The 25,536-nt window shown below is 41.7% G+C and overlaps 2 protein-coding genes and 5 non-coding genes across 22 annotated transcripts; 1 reads left to right on the top strand and 6 right to left on the bottom strand.

Annotated features, from left to right (window-relative positions):
* The first annotated feature begins 2,823 nt into the window (after window positions 1-2,823).
* Window positions 2,824-16,606, top strand: Rfc4 (replication factor C (activator 1) 4). The gene is made up of 11 exons (NM_145480.1): window positions 2,824-2,869; window positions 3,013-3,154; window positions 5,940-6,018; window positions 9,566-9,645; window positions 12,491-12,610; window positions 14,696-14,839; window positions 15,059-15,179; window positions 15,822-15,947; window positions 16,029-16,109; window positions 16,251-16,367; window positions 16,447-16,606. Exons 2-11 carry the CDS (start codon window positions 3,024-3,026, stop codon window positions 16,540-16,542), a joined length of 1,095 nt encoding a protein of 364 aa, NP_663455.1. The 5' UTR covers window positions 2,824-2,869; window positions 3,013-3,023; the 3' UTR covers window positions 16,543-16,606.
* Window positions 16,422-23,086, bottom strand: Eif4a2 (eukaryotic translation initiation factor 4A2). 16 transcript variants are annotated; one of them, NR_152586.1, is made up of 12 exons: window positions 22,734-23,086; window positions 21,921-21,966; window positions 21,703-21,835; window positions 21,295-21,434; window positions 20,401-20,569; window positions 20,211-20,320; window positions 19,831-19,974; window positions 19,291-19,428; window positions 18,962-19,051; window positions 18,658-18,737; window positions 18,093-18,203; window positions 16,422-17,387 (listed from the first exon to the last, which is right to left on the bottom strand). NR_152586.1 is itself a non-coding variant. In NM_001347179.2 (11 exons), the coding sequence occupies exons 1-11, from the start codon at window positions 22,760-22,762 to the stop codon at window positions 17,243-17,245; spliced, it is 1,227 nt and encodes a 408-aa protein (NP_001334108.1). In that variant the 5' UTR covers window positions 22,763-23,086; the 3' UTR covers window positions 16,422-17,242. The 16 variants fall into 16 exon arrangements, 8 of the variants coding, with proteins under 8 accessions (NP_001334108.1, NP_001116510.1, NP_038534.2 ...); NR_110335.1 differs by having other exon boundaries at window positions 18,097-18,203; XR_384524.3 differs by having other exon boundaries at window positions 16,607-17,387; window positions 21,921-21,969; window positions 22,734-23,070.
* LOC115488691 lies at window positions 18,799-18,937 on the bottom strand. Its single transcript, XR_003951993.1, has one exon. It is a non-coding gene; the product is annotated as a small nucleolar RNA SNORA4 (small nucleolar RNA).
* On the bottom strand, window positions 19,125-19,253 carry LOC115488689. The gene has a single exon (XR_003951989.1). It is a non-coding gene; the product is annotated as a small nucleolar RNA SNORA63 (small nucleolar RNA).
* Snora81 (small nucleolar RNA, H/ACA box 81) lies at window positions 19,621-19,784 on the bottom strand. The gene has a single exon (NR_034048.1). It is a non-coding gene; the product is annotated as a small nucleolar RNA, H/ACA box 81 (small nucleolar RNA).
* On the bottom strand, window positions 20,047-20,171 carry LOC115488690. The gene has a single exon (XR_003951990.1). It is a non-coding gene; the product is annotated as a small nucleolar RNA SNORA63 (small nucleolar RNA).
* On the bottom strand, window positions 21,534-21,601 carry Snord2 (small nucleolar RNA, C/D box 2). Its single transcript, NR_030705.1, has one exon. It is a non-coding gene; the product is annotated as a small nucleolar RNA, C/D box 2 (small nucleolar RNA).
* Window positions 23,087-25,536: the final 2,450 nt, after the last annotated feature.

Below are 25,536 nucleotides of genomic sequence, written 5' to 3'. Positions count from 1 at the left end.
GATTCTTATTGTCCTGTTTGCTCCTGGTGACATTACCCAACAGGCTGAAGCTGCCAAGTATGAAACTGATCCCTGCATAGATAGATAAATAGGCAGACAGACTATCTAGATAGCTAGATCAATCGATCTGTAAAAGGGCCAAACGACCTTTTCGCAGGGGTCATATATCCTGCAGAACAGATATGTACAATTCATAACAGTAACAAATTACTGTTATGAAATAGCAACAAAATGATGCTTCAGCATTAGGTAGGTTGAGAACCACTGGCTTAGAGATGATGCCAGCCTCCTGTGGGCCTCTTACACGTGGTTTTTGTATTTGTTCATAAGCAGTGGGTTTTTCCTAGTAAAAGGTGTCAGAACACTAAGAATGAAGTTGTGAGAATTCTGTGTGCTTGTGGCAATACCCCAAGAAAAGACGAGTTTGTGATCCTCAGTTTCTTCAAAACACGGAACTGTTCTTGGAATGGGTTTCCATGCCCCTCCCAGGCGCACTGGGAGTGCATTCATTTCAAATCATTCATTACAACTGGCTACTGCTGTTTTCTGCCTCTATGGAAAAAAACATGTTTTTGCCAGGTGTGGCTTATCCTTATGATTGTACACTTTTCTCCTGTGCTTATTCTTAACTCTCAGGGTTATAAACTATCTGGTGCTCTGAATAAAGTTATTGCATGAGACTAGCCCACCTCATTTTAGACTTCATTCTCCCAGGCCAGGACCCATCACCTTTACAGTGGTAAACAGCATGGAGATTTTTCAGTTGGGCTATTCCTGCATAGTTTACGTTCTCATCCCCAGTCACAATAAGTGGGCTATTTTATGGAGGAAATTCAGTTAGAATAACAAATAGTGTAGTGAAAAGCAATGCACTCTGTCTTGTGCTGGGTAATTTGTAATGAATGTATACTTACTTAAGGCTTGTTTTCTGGTTCTGGAACTCGCTCTGTAGACCAGGCTGTCCTCAGATCAACTGCCTCTACCTCAGCCTCCCAAATGCTGGATTTAAGGCACATGCCACCCCCACGCCCAGCTATGCTTAGTTTTGTTTTGTTCTGAAGACTTTTTTTTATGTATACGGGTACACCGTAGCTCATCTTCAAACTGCAGCTGTCTTTAGACACACCAGAAGAGGGCTTCAGATTCCATGACAGATGGTTGTGAGCCACCATGTGGTTTCTGGGAATTGAACTCAAGACCTCTGGAAAGAGGTCAGTGCTCTTAACCGCTGAGCCATCTCTTCAGCCCCTCTACTGGAATCCCAGTTCTTAAATCTGGCAAGTTTAAGCTTAAGCACCATCTGGTAGGATCTCTTGCAGAACCATCTCAAGGGGGAACGAAAACCGAAAAGAACAAAGTCTCTTGTTATAGCATTAACCCTGGAATTACTGAGGACAACACCGGGGATTGATTACATTGAGGTTTTCCATCTGAGGTTTGGAGGAAGCAGAAACATTATGTCCACTAACCACAGACCTTATAAATACATAGTCCCAGACACCAGAGATTCTGACCTTGTAGGTCTGTTTTGGGACTGAAAGTGTACTTCTGCCAAACCCTGCACAGGCTTCTGATGAAATGCAGCCTTTTAGAATTTTGGTTCTAGAAAATGAGCACAATTAGACAAATTCTACTTCTGGTGGAAACAATGACATTTCATCCACTGTAGGGCAAAGGTTAGTTGAACCCCCTGAGGGCTCAGGGGTTCTATCCAGGAAGGGTGACTATCTTTCACTCCTGTGGCTGGCAAGTTCAGCTCCCAGCAATGCAGTTACTGGAGCAGTCGTCGCTGTTGGACTCGTGTGACAACCACCTCTGCTACCAAAGCTACACTAGGAACTTATTATGCTAACATGAGGACATCTAAGGGCAGAGGCTGGCTAAGAACTGAAAGATTCATTTGGACTAGTAAATCCTTCACAGGACAAGCTGTCTGCTGACAGTTGGTATATACTACAAAGCTTTCAAATTCTTTCTTTTTCGCTTGGTCCACCCCCCCCCCCCCCCAAGATGCTGGAACGCAAACTCCAGTCCTCTGGGAAAGCAGCAAGTCCTTTTAACTGATGAGTTTATCTCCTGCCCGATCACGAGGTTTTTGAGTGGGTCTCGGGAATTACAAAATGCCCATAGAAGATGGTCCTCCCTCCCTACAATAAGCTGATTTTACTGACTGTAAGACATCTGTCCCGGGCTGTGTGTGTTTAAGTATTCCGCTTGCGTGCAAGTACGTGCAGCACACGTATTCAGGGTCTGCAGCCCTGAAGGGAACGTTGGACCCCTGAACTGGAGTTCCAGTTGTGAGCCACCAGATGGCTATCAAAACCCCAAGTATCAAACCGAAGTCCTCCACAAAAGCAGTGAATGCTCTTAAACCGCTGAGCCTTCTCTCTAGCTTCACTTCTAAAAAGCAGTTTGCTCTGTGTCCTTGAATATCGGGGGCAGGGCAGTAGTTCGCACAGTGTCCCCTTCCGGCGAAGGGTCAAGTGAGCACGTCTTGGCCCTGACCTCCGGGCTGACGGACGATGGCAGCAAACCCAAGAAGCCACTGGCTTAATGAAAGCCTCTCCCAGCGTGGGCCCGCCCTAGGCCCGGTCCTTCGAGCAAAGCTTTCTCCTTAGGTCGGCTCCTCCCCGACCGCGCTCTGCAGTGTCTGCTGGGCCGAGGTCTGGCCGCGGAGTCTACACAGGATCACCTCCGCGGAACGCCCCAGATGCACCCAGAAGCCGAGCTTAGCCACCGCTAGCCAAAAAGGGAGCGCGTCACTGGCACCCGCGCGCCGGAAGTGACGTTATTGCGTGGCGCGCTCCCGCCATGCCTTTCGCCGCCGTTCTGTGGCGGGAACCGCGGTGCCAGGGGGACGGTGACGACTGTAAGTGATGGGTCTGAGTGTTCTCAGCCTTTTACAGGCTGGCGGGGACCGGGATGTGACCTCCGCCTTCCCTCTAGGCACAAAGTTAGGGGTCCTTTCAAGGGGAGCTGCCCCATAATGGTTTCTTTTTGTCTTATACCCAGGAGAAGAAGCCATGCAGGCATTTCTGAAAGGCACATCTGTCAGTGCCAAAGCACAACTGACCAAGGACCGGGGGACACCTGCCACTGCAGGAAGCAGTGGAGAAACCAAGAAAGTCAAACCAGTTCCTTGGGTGGAAAAATAGTAAGAACTGCTTGTACTTTTGTTGAAATAACTAATAAGTGCTAGTGGGGTTTTTTTTTTAATGTAAGGGGGACTTTGCTATATTTAGATCACACCTTTGAGGGGTAGGGGGACGCGGTATCACCCAATAATAAGTCTTAGTCCTTGGAGTGATACAGTAGTTGAATTTAATTCTTTAGTTATATAGATGACCTAAGATGTTTATAAAGTGTACAGTTTTAGAGCCCTACAGAAACGAAGAAAGCAATGTTTCTGTGAGCTGGCTATAAACACTTCCACTGAAATCTGACTTTTATCCTTGTATGTATATGGTGAAATTTGTTGGGATCTTGTTGTTGATGTTAAGTACCACTACATTGTCATTTGCTAGATGATACTAGAACCGTCAGCTACGTGGAACCTCTTTGATCACTAAGGATCTTCAGGTTATTTACAAGTCAAACAAGGTCCTCGTGTGTGTTATTTTGCTGTTTCAATATTATTGAGAAGTTCAAATATGAGTACTTCATCTATATCACCCCTCTTCCTGCCCCCAACTCATCCCATAGCCGTCCCCGCAGCAAAGCAAGTGGTGGTCCCATTCAGATCATCGGGCTTTGAAAGCTCGCACTTACCTGTTGGGAATCTCGCTAACCTTAATCTAGGCAAGCACTCTACCACTGTTCTATACTCCGGCCCATAGATCTATAGTTTTCACATGTTTAAAATTTATCGTTGAGGAAGGAGGATGCATGCCATCACAAGCATGCTTCGACTCCCAGGTGGAGTAAGTTCTTAGCTGCCCTGTGTATTCCGTGTGTCAAACTTGGATCATCAGACTTGGCAGTAAGTGCCTTTGCCTGCTGAGCCATCTTACCACTCCAAAACTACCTACCTACCTACCTATCTATCTATCTATGTGTGTATATGTATGCATGTGTGTGTATGTATGTGTGTGTATATATATATATGTATATGTATATATATATATATATATATATATATATATATAATTTTTTTTTTAACAAGGAGGTGGGGAAGGGAGGACCTAGGGTTCAGCTTCTCCAGTCAGACGGCTCTGGCTCCAAGCTCTCACATTTGCTCACTTTTATGCTGCCTCTCCTTTGGAGAAGCCTTCATCACCACGTGCCTGTCATACATCCTTGGACGGTTTCACTGTTACCTGCCTCATCCTGGCAGACCTTTATAGCACACGCAATGATTCTTGCCCAGTACCAACCTGATTAATTACGCTGGTGTGGATCAGAGAATTTGGGGCCAATAAAAGGGCTCAGTGGGTAAAAACACTTGATGTAGAAACCTGACAACATGAGTTTGGTCCCCGAACACGGTAGTAGAAGGAGAGACGTGACCTCTGATATTTGTTCCCTTTACATCATCTGTATGTGTTGCCCACAGGCACACACACACACACACAAAACAAATAAAAAATTTTAAATTGTTTCTAGTTAATGTGTTTGAGTGTTTGGCCTACACATATATTGCCTGTGTTCCATGTGTGTACCGAATGCCCATAGAGGCTAGAAAAAGGCGCCAAATACCATAGAACTAGAGTTATAAATAGTTGTGAGCTACCATGTGGGCTCTGGGAATTGAGCCCAGGTCCTCTAGAAGAGCAGCGGGTGCTCTTATCCACTAAGCCATGTCTGTAGCCTCAAAATAAAAGGATGTTTTGTTAATTTACTAGGTAGAAATCTCAGTCATAAAGTTTGGAAAGACAACTTTGTCATAGTTTCTCTTAAAATTACTAAATAATGGCAGGTGGCTCACAGCTTTAGTCACAGCACTAGAGAGGGAGAGGCAAGCAGATATGTGTGGTCCAGATAGGGGGTTCCAAGCTAGCCAGGGGTACACAGATATTTGTCTCAAAAAATAAAAATTAATAAGTGACTTAAAATCAAAATTATTAGCTGGTCCTGGTGGCGCATATCTTTAATCCCAGCTCTCAGCAAATTTCTGAATTTAAGGCCAGCCTCGTCTACAGAGCAAGTTCCAGAACCACAAGGGCTACACAGAAATTCTGTCTTGAAGAGGGGGGAAATGGTACTGACCATTTAATGTATTAACTGAGAAAGTGTGCTATTTATTTATTTATTTATTTATTTTAAACCAAAGTAGTTGCCATTTGTTAGGTTATTAAATAGTCATTTTTAACTCCACTTCATGAGCTTTTCAAGAGATTTTAGCCGGGCAGTGGTGGTGCACACCTTTAATCCTAGCACTCGGGAGGCAGAGGCAGGTGGATTTCTGAGTTCGAGGCCAGCCTGGTCTACAAAGTGAGTTCCAGGACAGCCAGGGCTATACAGAGAAACCCTGACTGGGGGGGGGGGGGGGTGATTTTATGAGATTTTATAGGCAGTGTTCCCCCTTTTTTGTTGTTTTGTTTTGAGAAAAGGACTGACTGTGCTGTGTAGCCCTGACTGTCCTGCAATACATTAGGTAGGTCAGGCCGGCCTCAAATCCAGAAAACTACTTACCTCTGTCTCTTCCTTGCTGGGGTTAAAGAGGTAAGCCTCCACATGCAGTTGACTTTAATTCCAAGTTTGTTCTTTATGATACATAAAATTCTGCTTATTATTTTATCATGCAGTACAGGTAGAAGGCAAAAATAATTTCATTCCAGTAGTGTGTATTTGTTCAAGGTAAATACAATGGAGTTTCTGCCTCCTTCAACTTCATGAGTGACATGTGAGTGCTGTCATTGGTGTCTTAGCAGCAGGAACACTTGAGACTTTTCTGTGGCTATCACAGTGCTCTCCATAACCCACTTCCCTCTGTCCTCCAGCCGTCCAAAGTGTGTGGATGAAGTGGCTTTCCAGGACGAAGTGGTTGCAGTGCTGAGAAAGTCCTTAGAAGGAGCTGACGTAAGTAGATGGTGTTTGATGACGGAAAATTTAAGAATTCATTCATAGGAAATACATGCAATAAGTCTTTGATATTTTTTAAAACTATAAGTAGTTTGCCAAATCATCTTCTATGTGACATTATTATGTAGTATTGAAATAAAGATCACTGACTAAGATAGGTTAGGACCCTTTCTCCATGAGCCTTTATTTTTAGAGGAGAAAGAGGACAAACAAGTAAACCCCGAAGATAAAAGAATATTACAGTTACAGATGTGTTATCAAAACAAGTCATTTTAAAATGTATATAGTTGGCTGTGTGTAGTGTCATGTGGCTTTAATTCTAACATCTGGGAGCAGAAGCTAACCTGGTCTACATAGTAAATCCCTGGCCAGCCACAGTGAAGTTACAGTTACCCATGAGTACCACAGGCGCAGCTGTGATACACACACGGGCCTTTCAGAAACATTTCAGACCCAAGCCACAGCATTTACATAGATCCAAAGTAAGGATATTTGAGATGAACCACCACCCCACACCCCCCAAATCAACACAGACTAGCCTGGTCTACAGATCTAGCTCTAAGGACATCCAGGGCTACACAGAGAAACCCTGTCTCTTGAAAGAAAAAAAAGGAAAGAAAAGGTAAATGAGACTAAAAACAAGAGTCAATATATTATAGTTCCCTGGGTTAATCATTACAAATACTGAGTCATGTACAGATCAAAATAATTATTATCTGAAAAACTATGGGACCTGGTATAGTATTCTAACTACTTTGTACATTGCTAAAACAAAATACAACTTAGGGTTTATGCTGGCTCACAGTACAAGATAGAGAAGGCATGCAGCGGGAACTTGAGGCAGCTGGTCACACTGCATTTATGCTCAAGAAGCAGATGGCTCAGTGGTTAAGAGCACTGGCTGCTCTTCCAGAGTACCTGGATTCAATTCCCAGCACCCACATGCCAGCTCACACCTATCTGTAACTCTAGTTCCAGGGTCTCTGACACCCTCACACAGACATACATGCAGGCAAAACACCAATGAACATAAAAATGAATTTAAAAAATAAAAAGAAGAGGCAGAGAGGTGAATACCAGTGTTCAACCTCCTGACTCCCTAGTGCTCATGTCAAATATACAATTAGTGCTGCTACCATTACAAGTCTCTCCTCGTGAACTTGACATTTAAACATAAAACTTTTAAACTATGACATTCTAATCTTTGTCCCCCTAGGCTGATGGCTGACTCATAATGCGAAAATGTATTCAAAACAACTTCAAAAATTCTCAGTCTTTAACAGTGGTAAAGCTGTTTAAAAGGATAAGGGTAGGGCTGGCGAGATGGCTCAGTGGGTAAGAGCGCCAACTGCTCTTCCAAAGACCCCAGTTCAAATCCCAGCAACCACATGGTGGCTCACAACCATCTGTAACAAAGTCTGATGCCCTCTTCTGGAGTGTCTGAGGATAGCTACAGTGTACTTACATATACTAAAGAGAGAGAGGGAGGGAGGGAGGGAGAGAGAGAGAGAAGGAGGAGGAGGAAGAAAGAGAGAGAGAGAGAGAGAGAGAGAGAGAGAGAGAGAGAGAGAGAGAGAGAGAGAGAGAGAGGGAGGAAGAGGAGATAGGGATTCTTCTGAGACTCTGTCTCTAAATTGTGAGTCCCATAAAATCAAAGCCAAGTTACATAATAATATACAGTTGCACAGATGAGCATCCCTATCCACAAAGGGAAGAAAGGTCGTAGCAAGGAAAGAGTAGATGAATATCTTAAACCCTAGGATAGCTATCAAGGCCTACGCTTGAGGCTCTTGAACAAAGGACTTAGGTAGCCCCATTCCACAGCTCTGCCACCTGCAGAACACATACTCTGTCTTGGCCTTCAGCAGACATCTCCCAAATCGCAAGAGTCTGCTCTGCAGCTTGTGCCTCACTCACAGACAGCTTCATTCAGTAACCCTGCTGCAGTTGGAACCTTGGCATAAGCACTGTGACTTTATTCTTATATTTTTAAAAGAGATTTACTTATTCATGTATATGAGTGCTCTGTCTTTGTGCACACCAGAAGAGGGAATTAGATCCCATTACAGATAGATGTGAGCCACCATATAATTGCTGGGAATTGAACTCAGGACCTCTGGAAGAACACACAAGTGCTCTTAACCTTTGAGCCATCCCTCCAGCCTTCCTGTTCTTGTATCTTTTTGTCTGTAAAACTAGTACCATTTAGATGATGCTAAGTTTTGTTTTCAGTTCAACAAGCCTCACTTGCCTGGACCTCTGTGTGTCTTCTGGGTTGACCCTGAGGAAACACTTCCCTAGAGGTATTCCTCAATCCACAGATTTGTGAACCTAGAATCTGTCAAGTTGATATTATCACATAAATTATCACATAAGGTGTCTTGAGTTTTATTTGAAATTAGGGTCTCATAGCATTATCTTAAACTATATGTTGTTCGTGTTAAAGTAGTTCTCTCTTCCCTTCCCTTCCCTTCCCTTCCCTTCCCTTCCCTCTTTCTCTCTCTCTCTCTCTCTCTCTCTCTCTCTTTCTTTCTTTCTTTCAACAGGGTTTCTCTGTGTAACCCTGGCTGTTCTACATCAAACTCAAGAGCTCTGCCTGCCTCTGCCTCCCAAGTGCTGATTTAAAGCATGCACCATTAATCCCATCCGTAAACAAAATCTTATTTTTACCTTTTTAAGTGATCTAGTGAGGTAACCATGGCTTTTGTAATTAAAGTCAACTGTTAAACACTTAATAACTGCCAATTAAATCAAGTGCAGCAAAAATAGTGAATAAAAGCAGAGCCACTTTAGAATGGATGTTAGATAACTTGCAATGTGTAGCCTTGAAAAGACATGAAGAATGGAGCCAGAGTCCAGATTGAGAAGTGCAGACATTCAGAGGGGAAAGTTCTTTCTAATCAGAAGTCAGTGTAAGTGCTTGAGGTTACTGTTGTCCAAGTGTTGTATGAAGCCAGTGAGAGCTTTTAAGTCGCACCCAGAGTGGCACCTGGTAGAACGAGCCATGAATAAAGCGTGAATGAACAAGAAGGGCAATATTTGGCCAAAGTCAGACGGTTGGCTACTTTCTTAACTTTAGGATTTACCTACCTGAATTGGAACTTAATGCACTATCAGGGAATGGTGGCCTGAAACTCTTGAGTGGACATAGAAGCTCAGGAGTCATCAAGGTCACTTACATAGCACATTCAAGGGCATGTTTAGAACTTTATTTTTTGTTTGTTTGTTTGTTTGTTTTTTGAGACAGGGTATCTCTGTGTAGCCCTAGCTGTCCTGGAACTCACTCTGTAGACCAGGCTGACCTCGAACTCTGAAATCCACCTGCCTCTGCCTACCAAGTGCTGGGATTAAAGGCGTGCGCCACCACTGCCCAGCATGTTTAGAACTTTAAATACTATGATACCACTTACGTTAAAAAATCTTTAGACGTGTGCATTCTCTATTAGAAAAGTTACCATATCATTCTACAGATGGTTGAGTATTCTCAGTTTCATCTATTTGTGACAGCGTATAATCTACAAACATTAAAATTTAATTTCTGCAGCTTCCTAATCTCTTGTTCTATGGGCCACCTGGAACTGGCAAAACATCCACCATTTTGGCAGCAGCTAGAGAGCTCTTTGGGTAAGTTGGCATTGGTGGGTGTCTTAGTAACTATTCTATTTCTGAGAAGAGACACTATGACCAAGACAACAATTATAAAAGAAAGCATTTAACTGTGTGAGGTTTACAGTTTCAGAGGGTTATCATGGTGGGGAGCATGGCGGCATGCAGGCAAGCATGATGCTGTAGAAGTAGCTGGGAGCTACATCTTAATTCATAGGCAGAGACAGACAGAGCACAAACTGCACTGAGGCCTGGCATATGCTTTTGAAACCCCAGAGCCCATCCCATTGACGTACTTCCTCCAAAAAGGCCATACCTCCTAAGTACCTCCTGCACTCAAGTGTGTGTATATAAACACACTCACAAAGCACACAGCATTTTGGTGCTGTTTCCTTCTACCCCCTTTCTTTCTGTAAGGTGCTTGTTGGCTTTATTGCTGGTTTTGTTTGTTCCCATGGTTCTGTCTTGGACACAGACCTTTAATCCTAGCAGGAGCAGGATTTTAGTTCAAGGCTAGCCTAGTCTACAAAGGGAGTTCCAGGATAGCCAAGGCTACACAGAGAAACCTTACCTTGAAAAACAAGCAAACAAGCAAACAAAAAAATTAATTAGATCTCTGTGGTCTCATTTTACTGTTCCCTGAGTGAATGAGTTCCTACCTCTTGAGCATTCTGAACCTTCTTCATATGCTGCAAGTACTATAACAGAGAAACTTTTGATTTCATTATTTTAATTATGGGGTCCAGACAGTCATATCCTCTGAATGGTTCACATGTGGCTTTATGTAGCACCTGCCATGTACCTCCTCAGCCCTGCCTTTAGTGGTCAGGCCACATTTCTTGTCCTGAGGTCCCCTGACAAGAGCACAGTTGAGTAGTAACTGAGTGCAGTTTTAGGTGCATTAGAAAACCTCCTGTGAGGGGGTGGGTATGGGGGACTTTTGGTTTAGCATTGGAAATGTAAATGAGCTAAATACCTAATAAAAAATGGGAAAAAAAATAAAAATAAAACCTCCTGTGATCTTGCTTAGATCCCTCGTCCCGTGTTTTCTACCTCCACTACTGTCACTGTTTTAGATTTCAAATTGTACAATTCCTAAATGTAGTTTCATTTAAGAATTTGTAACAATCCGAAAATGTAAGAGAGCAATCTTTGCTTCTCAGAAGTTTTTATTTCATGATTCACAGATTCAAGCTGAACTGACCTTAATGATGTAACAAAATTCAGCAGCATATTTATTTTCGAATGGGTCACAGATCTACTTTATGTATCTTCTTACTATACTTTAAAAATTATGTTCATGGCCAGTCATTGTGCATACTGACAACATTCAGGAGTCTAAGGCAGATATTGATCATGAGTTCAAGGCCAACTTGGGCCACATGACAACAGTTTCCAAAGTAATGTTAGTAATAATCCTTTTGTTTGTCTGTTTTGTTTTTTTAAACAGAGTTTCTCTGTGTAGCCCTGGCTGTCCTGGAATTCACTCTGTAGACCATGTTGGCCTCAAACTCACAGAGATTCCCTTGCCTCTGTCCCCCAAGTGCTGGCACTAATGGCATTGCTCCACCACATGCCCAGCAGTGATATTCTTAAAGAATTTACTTTCATTGTAAATTTCATACTTAGTTGTACATGTAACTTAAAATAAAGGATAAACTAAACCATTGACTTAGAGAGATAGCTCAGCTTTATCAAAGGTTATCAAAGGACCAGAGTTCAGATCCTAGATCCCAGCACCCATATTAGGTAGCTCATATCAGCTCTAGGGGATCTAAAACAACCTCTCGCATCCTTGGGCTCAGACACACACACACACACACACACACACACACACACACACAGAGGCGTATAAACCAGTCATGGTGGAACACTCCTCTAATCGCATCAAAATAATTTCATATTTGAGGCCAATTTGGGCTTCATAGCAAAACCATTTCCAAATGAAAAAGTGCATGCAATAGAGAAATTTTTGAAACAATGGTTTTCTTGAGCATAATTGTATTATTTTTATTTTTCAGATCTCTATTGTGCCAAATTACTTTACATACTCATTTAAAAATTGCTTATATGCCAAGTGTAATTGGTGTTGCATACCTATAAATCCTGCACTAAAAAAATGGAAATAAGAATTTCAAATTTGAGCCACTGTAGGCTACATAGAAGGTTCTAATCTAGCTTGGCTATGAGAATCAATCTTTTTAAAGAAAAGTTCATATTTAGGGATGAGGTGGTAGGTAGAGCATTCACTTAACGTGTAAGGCCCTGAGTCTTACCTTGCCATGTACAACCTGCCTATTCATGTTTTAATCTAGCAGTTTTCTTTATAGCAAGCTATTCTATGGGAAGAAGTCAAAATATGTTAAATTATAACATTTAGAACTTGATGTCTAACAATTGAAGAATAAGTAAATTATCTAAGGAATGTTACTATTTAATAGAACATACTTTAATAGAAAAGTTTATTTTTAATAGAAGTTTAAACTTCTAGTTTTAATAGAAAAAAGTTTATTATACAAAACAGAAATAATTTAAATGTTTATTAGATATAGTATTTGTTGTTTGTTTGTTTTTTAGACAGGATCTCACTGTATATAGACTAGACTGGCTTTGAAGTCACAGAGATCCAAGATCTGGATGTCTCTTTGCCTCCCAGGTGCTAGGATTAAAAGTGTTGGCCACCATGCCTGGCCTCTAGGATTTTAGCCAAAATGTTAAATGCATAGCTCTGCAATGAAAGAACATGTGTGTAACTGTGCCTTCTGTCTTGCTCACCAGGTGAGCTCTAAACTCCTACACAGCATCAGCACCTAGGTTACTTAGTGCTATATGATGTTTCATAATACTTTTCATTTTGCAATAGGCCTGAACTCTTTCGATTAAGAGTCCTTGAGTTAAATGCATCTGATGAACGTGGAATACAAGTAGTCCGAGAGAAAGTGAAAAATTTTGCTCAGTTAACTGTATCAGGAAGTCGTTCAGAGTAAGTAACTTGCCTTTCCCTCTCCATAATATAGTTCATTATATTTGCTTTAAATATAGGCTGTGGTTTTAATTTGGCCTTCTGTCAAGTATTGGAAATTTAATTCCCAAATTCATATGTGAATGGTATTTAGAGGTCAGGCATTTGGGTGGGATAACTTGTTTAGAAGTTAGGAAAGAAAGCCCTTCTGGTATCTCTATCAGATGACAGACCCTGCTTACCACAACAGGGCTTATGGTTTCTTTCTTAGTGGTTTGACTAGAAAATCCTCAACAGATAAGATTTCACCCTCTTGGGCTTCCTAATATCTAGAACCGAGAAATAAATTAACATTTCTTTAAATTACCAGTCTCAGATTCCATGTTTAACACAAACCAGAGTAAGACAAATTATGAGTTGACAGTGGGAATCCCGAGTGGGGAGGGTGGGAAGTGGAAGGGAAGCAATTTAGCGTCACTGCTCTTCATGCAGCCAAGCCCTGCAAGGTCCTAATGCTACTGCAGTCTGGTCTTCCTCAGCATGTGCCCTTGCTATGACAGCCAAATCCTGCTGGTTCTGCTCTCCCTGGGATGGGTAGTTAGGGGCGTGGCCCCTCCCTCCCTTTGTTGATACATTGAAGGCATTGGTGTCAGTCAGAGCCCCATACAGTGATATCACGTCAGTAACAGCCTGGCAGCATGAAGACTGAAAAGCATTGAAATGCCTCTAGTAGTTTTCTGAATATCATTAAATGAACCTAGACTGACTAAATGAACAGTAGAAGCCCAAAACAAAATTCAGCTTTGTTAAAGAAACATGATATAGGGAATAAACTGCAGCACAATCAGTGTTCAGAAACTAACCCACAAAACTGGAATAAATGTTTACAAATCATCTATCTGGGAAAGGACTTTTTCAATTCAGAATATGTCAAGAATTAAAACTCAATAAAAATACAACTACAAAAAGGGCAAATGTCATAGATATTTCTCAACCACTACCATTGCTGAAATAACAAAAAGCAGAAAACAACAAGCACTTGTTAAGGAAAAACACTGTAAATGTCACATTGATGACTGGAATATAAAATAGGACAGAGTCTTGGAAAGGTTTGTCAGTTCCTCTGAAGACTAAGCAGAACTGGGCTTAAAGTAAGATAGCCAACAGTGAAAATGCCCGCCTCACAGACCTGCAGCCTGAGTCCATTCCGTAAGGTGGGGAGAAAAGGTGGTTCTTTGACCTCACATGAATGCTGTACACACATTTCCACTCCTAGTATGCACACCTAAAAGATGAAAATTAGGTTGCCTAAATTATATATACAAGATTCATAATTGTTCCTAGTAGTCAATACACCAAAACATACCAAACTGGTTAGTGGGTAAATAAAACATGAAATACCTGTCTATCTGCTTAGCAGTAAAAAATACACTAAAAAGCCAGCTATGGACCATGAACTTCCAGAACAAGCAAAGCTTAGGAGACAGGAAGTAGACTTGTGATTGGAGCTGGGAGTCTTGAAGGGACTGCTGATAAACAGCTGCTTTTTGAGGTGAAAAAAGTACACTAGCCCTTGGTAGTGGCTTTACAGTTCTGGAATATTGTATGTTCTTCCTCACCCCATAGTCTATACTTTCAGTTACTTATGGCTAACAGTGGTCTGAGAACTTTAGAGGCATGCATTTTAGATTGCACACCAGTCTTTGAGCTGCAGTATTAAAGGTCTTCCTGATCGCAAAGCACAATAATAATAATGTTATAGTTGTTAAATCTCATTGTAGTTTCTCACTATCATTTTATAAATTAAACAATATAGATTCAGAGGGGTAAGTACTTGTCATGCAAGCCTGAGCACCTGAGATTGTTATCCAGAACCCGTGCAATGGTGGGGAGAGCCAACCAACTCCAGAGTTTATGTGTTATCTCCACATGAGTGCTGTGGAATGCATGCACCCAGCCATACACATAACCATAAGTAGAGTTCTAAAGTAAACTATAGTTATGTATGACCAAGAGTTATGGATTACCACATAGTGAAATATAAACTATATATTGTATCTCAGCAAAGATACTTACTGAGGTTTAACTCCTTTGTTTCTGATTTAGTGGGAAGCCATGTCCTCCCTTTAAGATTGTAATTCTGGATGAAGCAGATTCGATGACTTCAGCTGCTCAGGCAGCTTTAAGGCGTACCATGGAAAAAGAATCAAAAACAACCAGATTCTGCCTCATCTGTAACTATGTCAGTCGGTATGTATACACCCTGAAGACATGCAAAACAGCCTTTTTAAAATGGTGCAGAGTATTGCTATGTAGTTATGGAACACCAGTGGACATATCTATACACTTATACATGTATAATAATCAGATCAAAGTAACTTCATCTTTCAACTTGGATTTGTAATGAGAACATCCAGAGTCCTCTTTCTATGCTTTGAAATACATCATGGTTCTTTCAATCTTTTTCAGAATAATTGAACCCCTCACTTCTAGATGTTCAAAATTCCGCTTCAAGCCTCTGTCAGATAAGATTCAACAGGAGCGATTACTGGATATTGCTGAGAAGGAAAATGTCAAAATTGGCAATGAGGTAATTACTAATTATTATGGTGGTTAGTTTTTTTTTTTTTTTAACGATTTATTATTATATATGAGTACACTGTAACTGTCTTCAGACACACCAGGAGAGGGAGTCATTAAGTCAGATGTCATTAAGGATGGTTGTAAGCCACCATGTGGTTGCTGGGATTTGAACTCAGGACCTTTGGAAGAGCAGTCAGTGCTCTTAACCACTGAGCCATCTCTCCAGCCCGGTGGTTAGTTTTATACCAATCCCTTTTATGAATGTACATCTTGGGGAGGTCTTGAAAATAATGCTAAAATCTTGATGTTAAGTGAGTAACAGTTGGGGGCTAGAGAAGTGGTTCTGTGGTTAAGAGCACTGGACTCCTTCCAGAGGTCCTGAGTTCAATTCCCAGCAACCACATGGTGGCTCACAACCATCTGTAATGTTGCCGGATTCCCTCTTCTGGTGTCTGAAGACAGCTACAATGTACTCATATACATAAAATAAAAAAGGGAGCAACAGTGAAGCACAAGACTCCACACATGCATTATTGTGAATTCTATAATCAAGTATGATTAGGTTAGAGGTCTTGCTCCTCACACTGGGTTCTGGGAATTTAACTGGATCATTGTGTCTGCCCAATTTTCTTGCAAATTCTCTCTTCAGGAAATAGCGTATCTTGTTAAGATATCAGAAGGAGATTTACGGAAAGCCATCACATTTCTTCAGAGTGCCACTCGACTAACAGGTGGAAAGGAAGTCTCTGAAGATGTGATCACAGACATTGCTGGGGCAAGTACAGTAAACCCTTTAGGCTTTTACAGTCCTTCAAGCTAGAGAGCTTGCCCTGACTGTTAATGCTTATTGTTTCAGGTAATACCAGCTGCAACCATTGATGGAATATTCACTGCATGTCACAGTGGCTCTTTTGACAAACTAGAAGCTGTGGTAAAGGTAATATACTCTTACACTACTGACTGGGTAGTCCCAGCACTTAACAAGGCAGAGGCCAGGGCAATCTGTAACAAAAACTATTCTGGGTATGACAGAAATCATAGATTAGCAACATTCCTAATCCTAAACTTTCTGTTGCAGAACCTCATAGATGAAGGACATGCAGCTACTCAGCTTGTCAATCAACTTCATGATGCAATTATAGAAAATGAAAATCTGTCTGATAAACACAAGTCCATTATCACAGAGAAACTTGCTGTAAGCTGTAAGCATTATACTTCAACAACAACAAACTTTTTTTGGTATGTCTTGGTAATTTTTTTATTTCCTTTTGTAGGAAGTAGACAAGTGCTTGGCAGATGGTGCAGATGAACACCTGCAGTTGATGAGCCTTTGTGCAACTGTGATGCAGCAGCTAACTCAGAACTGTTAGAGGCTTCATCTCTCCCCTTTTGTATGAAACCAGTTACTATAAATAAATGGCCAGACCACCTATATAAAGTGAATATACAATTTTATTTAACATTCAAACTTCATTAAGACATGTGCAATATGGCAATTTTACTGGGGGTTTAACCCTACCTAGGATGATTGCTTGCTGAGGCTTAGCAACAGGGTCCAGTTCACACTTAGCACTAATTAAATACTTTATTGAATAAATACAATACCAACAAAATGCATTCAAATTTTCTCTAAAAAAAAGAAATCACTTTAAAGGCCTCTCTAGTCAGGCTAATGACAAACACAATAAAGGCAGATATGCCAGTTTAACATAATTGGCTGATTTTATACAGCACTTATATCTTTTAGTCCACAAGTATATTATTAAATGATAGAGAACATCTAATACAACCATTTCTACATAACTAGTAAATGAATTTCTAAGAAAAAAAGATTTTACAGACCCCATCTTTTATACCCACCCCCAACAGTCTAACTCTAAAGAGGATAAAGCCAATGCCTTTCCTCACAAGAGCTCAGGACTAAAGTCGCTTTGCTATCAGAATCTGTATTTGTGATCCGTTATGAGCATTGAGACAAGATTCAAATATTCTCAAGGAAGCACAATGCACGTTGTGATCGCCTATTCAGCAACAGCGAGCACTGCATTCAAAACTATCTCATCCCAGGGATTAAATTAGGTCAGCCACATTCATGGGCATTTCCTCCACTGTAGTATTGTAGAAAGTCTCAATGTCACGAAGAATCCTCTTGTCTTCTTCAGTAACAAAGTTTATAGCCACACCTTTCCTCCCAAATCGACCCCCTCTGCCAATTCTGTGTAAGAGAAAGAAACCAACAGTCAGCAAGTTACTTTAGTACTATTTAAAGCTACTGAATATGACGATCCACTTGTTAACCATCAGCTGCTGTTTACTTATCAGGATTATAGTTCGTGCTTTTAAGTGGAGCACTAGCTGATAAAACCAATATCCAGGTGGAAAAACATCTTCCTTTGCAGATAGTGCCACCAAAAGAATTCAAGGCTTGTCTGGCTGCAAAATGAGATAGGCGCCTTGAGCATTACAATAAAGCAGATGACAGTATTGTGTTTGGGGTGAAATTAAAGCCCATACCAAAGTGGGCCAGCCAGGAGCAGTTGTCAGCCTGGGACAAATGTAAACACCAGGAATAAAAGAAAACAGTTATACAATCCATTTCGACGCACTTCTGGAACTGTAAATACAAATGCTGCAAGGTTAACTATTTTCTAAAACTTACTTTTTTTCCAGTGTGAAAGCAAGTATTTGGTATGGTAACCCAAACTTATCACTGCTTTTTGCTCAGCTTCTTTTCACACGTTATATACTCAAATTACTCAAACGTGTTACCTCCAAAACAGCTCTCTACCTTCCTACAAAGTACCAGACAATACAAACCACCTATCACTCCCTATCAGAAATGCTAACATACAAAATGCCTTGGGCTGGAACAACTTAAAATATCAAATAATCATGACAAAAGAAAATCAAATATAAATACCGACTCGCTCTTTATTCAAACAGTGTGCTGTTTCGCTTATGATTCCACGTCCTAAATTACGTCAACGCCGTTTCTGAGTGCCATCTCGTCATCAACTGCCGCTATCGACTCCTGTATTTTTTAAAAAGTCTTTTTTTACATCATATAACAAAGTACAATTCAATTTATTTAGGGATAAAAGCCACTATAACTAAACCAGGGAATCAGTCAAAATGCTACCAGCAACACCAAGAAAATCCCAACTGTATAGAATCAATCACCAAGAAAAAAAGCACATGGACACAAGAAACTCACTAAAAAGGCTCAAAACATAGGCTAAGACCAAAAAGTAGTCTAAAGCACCTAACCTCATCTGCATGTGTGTACACAACCTTGGCCACATTACAAGTTTTCCCACTTTGTTCTGACCAATCTTCCCAAGTACAATGTCTATAGACCTTAGTAAATTACTGTCTTTTTACTGCCACCTATTCCCTGAGTTGCCAGTACCTTGTATACAAAACACCGTAGAAAAGTGTTTGAATTTACTTCTCCAATACAAATATTGGAGATGCTTTCTTCTCACCTGTGAATATAGTTTTCACGATTGGTAGGTAGATCGTAGTTTATAACCAAGGACACTTGTTGCACGTCAATCCCACGGGCCTGAATGAAATAAAGAGGTTGTTCAATATCCTAATTCAAAAAGCTAGACATCCCCGCAACCAATGTAGGCCACAATATAGTAATGAACCATACTAAGTGGTATAGCCCACTGTGGAGTGTGGTCTTACTTATTCTACCAAATAGCCTGAATTGGTTAAGGTTATTTAATAAACCTTCCCCACAAATCTAGCTTTTGGTACTAAAATACACAGGAGCAGACTCACCAACAAGTCAGTAGTGATCAGAACACGGCTTGACCCTGATCGGAATTCCCTCATGATGACATCTCTTTCCTTCTGGTCCATGTCACCATGCTGCAAATGCAAACAACTCAAATCAAGAATCTCTATTCAGGCATACTATTCAGGCATACATTTAATTTCAATCATGTTTGAGACCAAGCGTCCCTGGCTGCTACAGGCAGATGGCAGACAGGTATAGTTAAGAAACAATTATTCTGAGCAGGGGGAACGACAACACAGCACTGAGCAGCTATATTGTAGTTAAATCCTGCTTAATGGCTATAATTAGCATTACTAAATCTAACTCTTACCAGAGCAGAAACTGTGAAGTCCCTGGCATGCATTTTCTCCGTGAGCCAGTCCACCTTGCGCCTTGTATTGAGAAAAATAACTGCTTGTGTGATAGTCAAAGTCTCATACAAGTCACAAAGAGTGTCCAGCTTCCACTCCTAAAATCAAACAAAATTCCCATGATTTTAAACAAAACTAAAGCAGTGGTTCTCAATTCTATTGCTGCAGCCCTCTAATAGTTTCCCCACCATAAATTTGTTGCTATTCGTAACTGTTGACTGTAGTATCTGATATGCTACCCACAAAGATCATGATGATCTCCAAGCTGAGTATTTATTGCTGGTCTAAATACTTATTGCACCGAATCTTATGACATAGGACACTGGACATTAAGAAAGAGGTCCACCCCAGTCTTTGCAATCCAGTGCAGTTACTTTTCTTCTTGTGTGTACTCTGCTAGCATTATTACAAAAACCAAGATAGAATCTTAGTTCCTGCAATTTTAGCACAGTGCTTATACAAGAAGGTGAAAAAAAAAAAAAAGCTTGTAACAAAATTACCTCTCGCTCAACATTAATATAAAATTGTTTAATTCCTTCAAGGGTCAATTCTTCCTTCTTCACCAGAATTCGAATTGGATCTCTCATGAATTTCTTGGTCACTTCTAGCACATCAGTTGGCATTGTGGCAGAAAGCAACACAACCTTTAAAAAATAAAATGCTTGTCTTTATCTGTTTAGTTTGTATAATCTTTTTAGCAAATGCTAGACGGGAAAATGTTTGAAACCAAGCGTCTCTGCCTTAGTATGGTAGAGCTAGGCAGAGATAGTAATGTATCAAATGCTTTAAGCAGGGGGAACGACAATAGAACACTTCAGTTTTATTGTAACTGTACCTGCATGAAACCTAACCCCAAATAAATAGAAGAAATAAACTTTACCTGAATGCTTGTATTTAATTTCTGGAAAATCTCATAGATCTGATCCTTAAACCCTCGGCTCAACATTTCATCTGCTTCGTCCAAAACGAACATTTTGATCCATTTTGGAGCTGTTAATAAGAAAGTCATACTGCATCACCAAGTTCTCATAACCTTTTGATAAGAAGGACCATTAAGATTCACTACTTACAAAGGTATCTTCTGTTTAGCATATCAAACACTCTCCCTGGAGTACCAACAACAATGTGAGGGGCTTCAGCCTGCAACTTCTGCATTTCATTTCGAACATTTGTTCCTCCAATGCAAGCATGACAAGTTGCTCCCATATAATCTCCAAGAGCCAAAATTACCTTTTGGATCTAAAAGCCAAAAATGGTAGTTATTCTATAAAACCTAGGTCTAAGACTAAGCTTAAAGGCATAATTGCACTATTATATATGCCAACAGCTTTTATGCATGCATAGCACAAAATTTACTAATTTCAAGCTTAAAATTCACCTTAAACTTAATGCTCCCTCCTCTTTTTAAACTTGGGACCTTGTTACCTCAAACACCAACTAGGAACGTAAATAATCAATTTCTACATTCTCCACTGTGTAGTGAAATGCTTTTAAGGGCAAATATTGGTATTTTTTCCCACAAGGCACTGAGCCTTATAATCTTGACCCGAATAAAGCTTGCAGCTTCATCAGGAAGTATTACTTCAAAGCCAATATAGCAGTGCTTTGAAAACATAGCATGCAACAGATGCATCACAAACTACTGAGACAGTCAAATGTTTAACATGTCACTGCAGTTTTCATGTTGCACAACTGCATTCCAAATTTTAAATGGGTACAGATATAATCCACCCTGAGAAACCTATGGGTTTAACTGTTGAGGTGCAATCAATCCCTAAAGTCATACCTACAATACCCATTTCCTGCTTAGCTTTCAACAAAACTCCCTGCATGCATGGACAATTAAAATGGGGGCTCTCACAGGACTAGGACAATTTATACGTTTTAATTTTAAATTCTTCACAGTTGTGAAACCTGAAACCTATGCAACACGCAAGCAGTTTTTTGAACTACACTATCAATACCTGTTGAGCCAGTTCTCTGGTGGGGGCCAATACTAGTGCTTGGGTCTCCTTGAACTCAATCTCCAACTGTTGCAGGATGGAAATAGCAAATGTGGCTGTCTTGCCAGTACCTGACTGAGCTTGAGCAATCACATCATACCCTAAAAAAAGTAGGATACATATTTACCGATCCCACATCAAATCGTTACTTCTACTATACACCATGTATTCCAGTTGGAACATAAAGTTACGCCCACATAAGTGATCAGCAAGAGTATTCTCTTCATTTCAGGTCAGTCCCGAAAGATGATTTGCCATCATTTCACTTTAAGGAATACAATCAGGTGCTAGTACTTCCCCAAAGGTCACTTTCCCTTTTCCGGTCCATGTATGTGCAGAGCACTTATCCTAACGGCAATAGAGTTTTACCTTTAATACAAGGGATAATAGCTCTTTGCTGAATAGCTGAAGGCTTCTCAAAACCATATGCATAGATGCCTCGAAGAAGGGACTCCTTTAAATTCATATCATCAAAGTTATCAACAATTTCATTCCAGTTGCTCTGTAAGTTAATAATGAAACTATGAATAAGACATGAAAAAAAAATGTACCTTTCCAAACCTTTAACGTCCACACCCACTCCTTACCTCGATGACACCATCGGGGTCCATTCCCTCTGGGCCGCCATGTTCTCTGCTGACAACAACACTGCAGTTAGACATACTGCTTCCAAGCCACGCAGAGACCCTTAAAGGGCCCTTCCACCCCGTACCTCATTCCCCTCCGCGCCCCTGTGCTCTGCTGAAAACGCCTCAAAACCGGCCGCAATGCTGCGAAGCGCCATTCGCCCTCCCCAACAGCTTGGGACTTGGACCCCTAAGTATAGACGCCCCTTTACTCAGTGCCCTAGGACCAGGCCCTCCCGCTTGGGAAGCGAAGCTCTCGCGAGTGCTCCGCGCGCCGAGCTCCGCCCCTAACTCTGCGCAAGCCGGCGTGATTGACGCCGAAAGGCCCAGGCAGGTCCATGCCAACGGCTCCGTCGCTCCGTTTCACGGTCCAGGGTGATCGTCCCCTGGCCGTCCAATCTCCCATCTCGACAGAACCCTAAGAACGCCAGCTCGCGCCACTGGCCGCCAATAAACCTTCGGGTCCCGGTTACCCGCCCCTAAGCAGTCTGCGCCACGGCTCCGCTTGCCATATCCCGTACGGGGAGGGGCAGCAGCCAAGATGTCACAATGTGTCCTAAGAAAGGGCATCCTTAATACTCCGTTCTTGTATCCGTCCTGTCTCCCCAACATCTGGAGTCTTACCATCATGGAAGCTTCTCGAAGGGCACAAGGAGAAGTGTGTGCCCTAAGAAAAAGCCCGCATACCTGCAGTGTGGCCGCCAAGCAACCCACCTCAACGCGGGTCCTAGTGACCTTGACTACAGGCCACCGGCCGCCCCGGGAGCGCCGTACCTGTTGTAATCCGCGGAGCCACCAGACATGATCCGAAAACCCACTCAGCGCCCGACTGAAAAGACAGGCGGACGGCGCCGCCCGTTTTTTATAGGCTCGCGGCCGGAACCCGTTTCTCGCGGAGGAATTTCCTTATTCCCCTTTCGGAAGCCACAAAATTGTACTCCTGGAGTTTGTTACCGGAGGTGAAGCCCTACAGGAGTCGATGACAAAATCCACATTTCACTATTACTTGGTATTACAGCGTTCCCGGAGATCCACGAATCGGGAACGGGTCTGGGACTCTTTGCTTTCGGCGGAAGAATATTGCAGCAGCGCGACCGCGCGCCGCGCTCCTCGGCCGCCCTGCTCCTACGGGGTTTCCGCGGCCCTGCCGCAGAGGCCGGCGGAGCCCTGGGCGCTTAGGGCGGAAGCCGGTGGCGCTGTTCGCTGGCGGGCGGCGTCTCCAGGACGCAGCTCCGGGCTACCTGCGCGTCAGCGTGCCCTTGGTCCGAGCCACCGCGTTCCGTGCCGGAACAGAATAGGGTTACCCCGCCCGTTCTCACTGCTGTTTAATGTGACAGGAAAGGGCTACCTGGCATTTCGCCCAGCCATTTAATATCCATTCAGATCTGGAACGTGTGAAACCCCTGCCACGGAAAATGTCGGCCACCCAGCACATCCTAGGAAATCCAGTTTGCAGTTCTATTTTTGTAAGACGAGAAGCACAGTGTGTAGTATCATTAACAGATGTCCCTAGGGTGGTGATTCGATTTTCATCTCTTTCTGGTCGGTCGTCTTCAGCTCTGGCTTAAAAAATAATGCTAATAATTTCAACCTAACAGGTGCGAGAAATGACTGATAGAATCACTACCAACTTGTGCAAAGGACCTGTCATTCTTTGTAACACAGAAATGTAAATGGGTGCTTCTGGCAGACTCAGCCCTAGCACTTCAAGAGCTGATTGTCTCTTCTGGTAAAACAAAACAAAAACAAAAAACAAAAACGATTTTAATCATCTAATATTGCCTTACTGAAATTGAGACAATATAGTTCGTATTGCTCGTAATAAACTTGCATGGCTGCATAAGCCTAGACGTTTCCAGTCAGCCACAACTCGAGCCCCTTGCAAAAAAATATAAGATATTTAATCCTTGAATTTTAAAATATGAAAGTATCCTGAACACTCAAAAATTTTTCTCATTAATTCAGAAGACCAAAGACTGACTAACCAGAGAAGGAAAAGGCTCAGTTTGGTAATTTACGAAAAGTATTTGGCTCTAAAAAGATTAAATTAGATTAAATTGTATTTGTTTATTTATTGAGTGTGCACCTCAGCGCGTGGAAGTCAACGGACGACTCTTAGGAGTTGATTCGTCTCCTACTACTTGGATCCCACAAGTGGGTCCTGGGGATGGAACTTAGGTCAGCATGCCCTAAGGCCAGCATTGAATCATCTTGCCAGCCCTATGTGCTATCCTTACTCAAAAATAAAACCTGTACTTATTTGGAAGTTATTGTGTCAGAAACTGTTACAAAATGATGACAAAATAGAGACCGGGTGTGGTGACATGGACTTTTAACCCTAGCACTCAGGAAGTGGAGGCTCGTGGATCCCTGCAAGTCTTAGAGGGTTCAGGCCAGCAAGGGCTATATAATGAGACCTTGCCTCAAGGGACAAGTGAGTGAGTGACAAAATGGATTGGCCATCCTGTGTAGAGTCTCTTTCAAAGTTGCCATAAAAATAAAAATAAATAATACTTCCTGATCTAAGAAACTCAACAAAGTTCAGTTTTTCTGAGGAAGACTACATGTGCCTAACAGATGTTTTCGTTATGGTTAGTACTGTCATTACATGCCCTGAGGATTTTCCTAAGTCCCTTAAGAGGAAATATTTAAGGCTAACCTTTAGACTATAACTGTGGAAGACATTTTGTATTTAAAAAGTATAGTCTGAGTATGGTCACACATGTCTTTAATCCCAGCACTCATGGAGGCAGATGGATCTCTATGAGTTTCAAGGCCAGCCTGGTCTACATAGTGGACAGTCAGAGGTACATAGTGAAACCCAGTCTTGGAAAAAAATGACAATAATAATAATAATAAATTAGAAGATAATAAATCAAAGTCTCCATCCCCCATGAGGTGTTTCCAGTAAACACTGTGCTTATCCTGTTCTCACAGCATAAATAGCACCAAGTAACTCATGAGCTAAAAATAAAGCATAGATTCTTAAGGTTTTGTAAGTCTGTATAGATGGAGTTGACACCAATATAAGGATACTCAGCTATCATCTGAAAGTAGCCTTATCAAAGTTAACTATAAATACTCTTAGTGGCCAGGCAGTGGTGGTGCAAGCCTTTAACCCCAGCACTTGTGAGGCAGAGGTAGAGGTGCAAGCAGTGGGATCTCTGAATTTGAGGCCAACCTGGCCTACAGAGCAAATTCCAGAACAGCCAGGGCTACACAGAGAAACTGTATCTCAAAAGTAAATGAATGAATGTTTATATAAATATAAATGTTCCTTAATAATCTTGGAATGTGTGAGACCAGTTATACTACAAATGGTAATTAAAAAAAAAAAATCTTAACCAAGCCACAGGCCTGTGATTTTACCTACTCAAGAGGCAGAGCCAAGAGAATCACAAGTTCAAGGTGCACCTGGGCTAGAGCATGGGCAAGAGCCCCCTGAAATACATAAATACTGCTTAAAAACAAAACAAATACGGGGCATGGTGGTACACGCCTTTAATCCCAGCACTGGGGAGGCAGAGGCAGGTGAATTTCTGAGTTCAAGGCCAGCCTGTTCTACAGAGTGAGTTCC

The sequence above is a fragment of the Mus musculus genome, chromosome 16, assembly GCF_000001635.26.
Source record: "Mus musculus strain C57BL/6J chromosome 16, GRCm38.p6 C57BL/6J".
NCBI classification, from domain to species: Eukaryota; Metazoa; Chordata; class Mammalia; order Rodentia; family Muridae; genus Mus; species Mus musculus.
The sequence above is the reverse complement of the archived record's forward strand: the minus strand, read 5'-3'. Positions and strand labels throughout refer to the sequence as shown.

Coding starts and splice junctions, on each gene's coding strand:
- Rfc4 (NM_145480.1), top strand. CDS start 3,024: ATGCAGGCATTTCTGAAAGGCACATCTGTCAGTGCCAAAGCACAACTG. Junction 12,611..14,695: donor GTATCAGGAAGTCGTTCAGA/GTAAGTAACTTG, acceptor TTTCTGATTTAG/TGGGAAGCCATGTCCTCCCT. Junction 15,948..16,028: donor TGATCACAGACATTGCTGGG/GCAAGTACAGTA, acceptor TTATTGTTTCAG/GTAATACCAGCTGCAACCAT.
- Eif4a2 (NM_001347179.2), bottom strand. CDS start 22,762: ATGTCTGGTGGCTCCGCGGATTACAACAG. Junction 19,052..19,290: donor ACTTCACAGTTTCTGCTCTG/GTAAGAGTTAGA, acceptor TTGCATTTGCAG/CATGGTGACATGGACCAGAA. Junction 17,388..18,657: donor CGTGAAAACTATATTCACAG/GTGAGAAGAAAG, acceptor TCTCTTACACAG/AATTGGCAGAGGGGGTCGAT.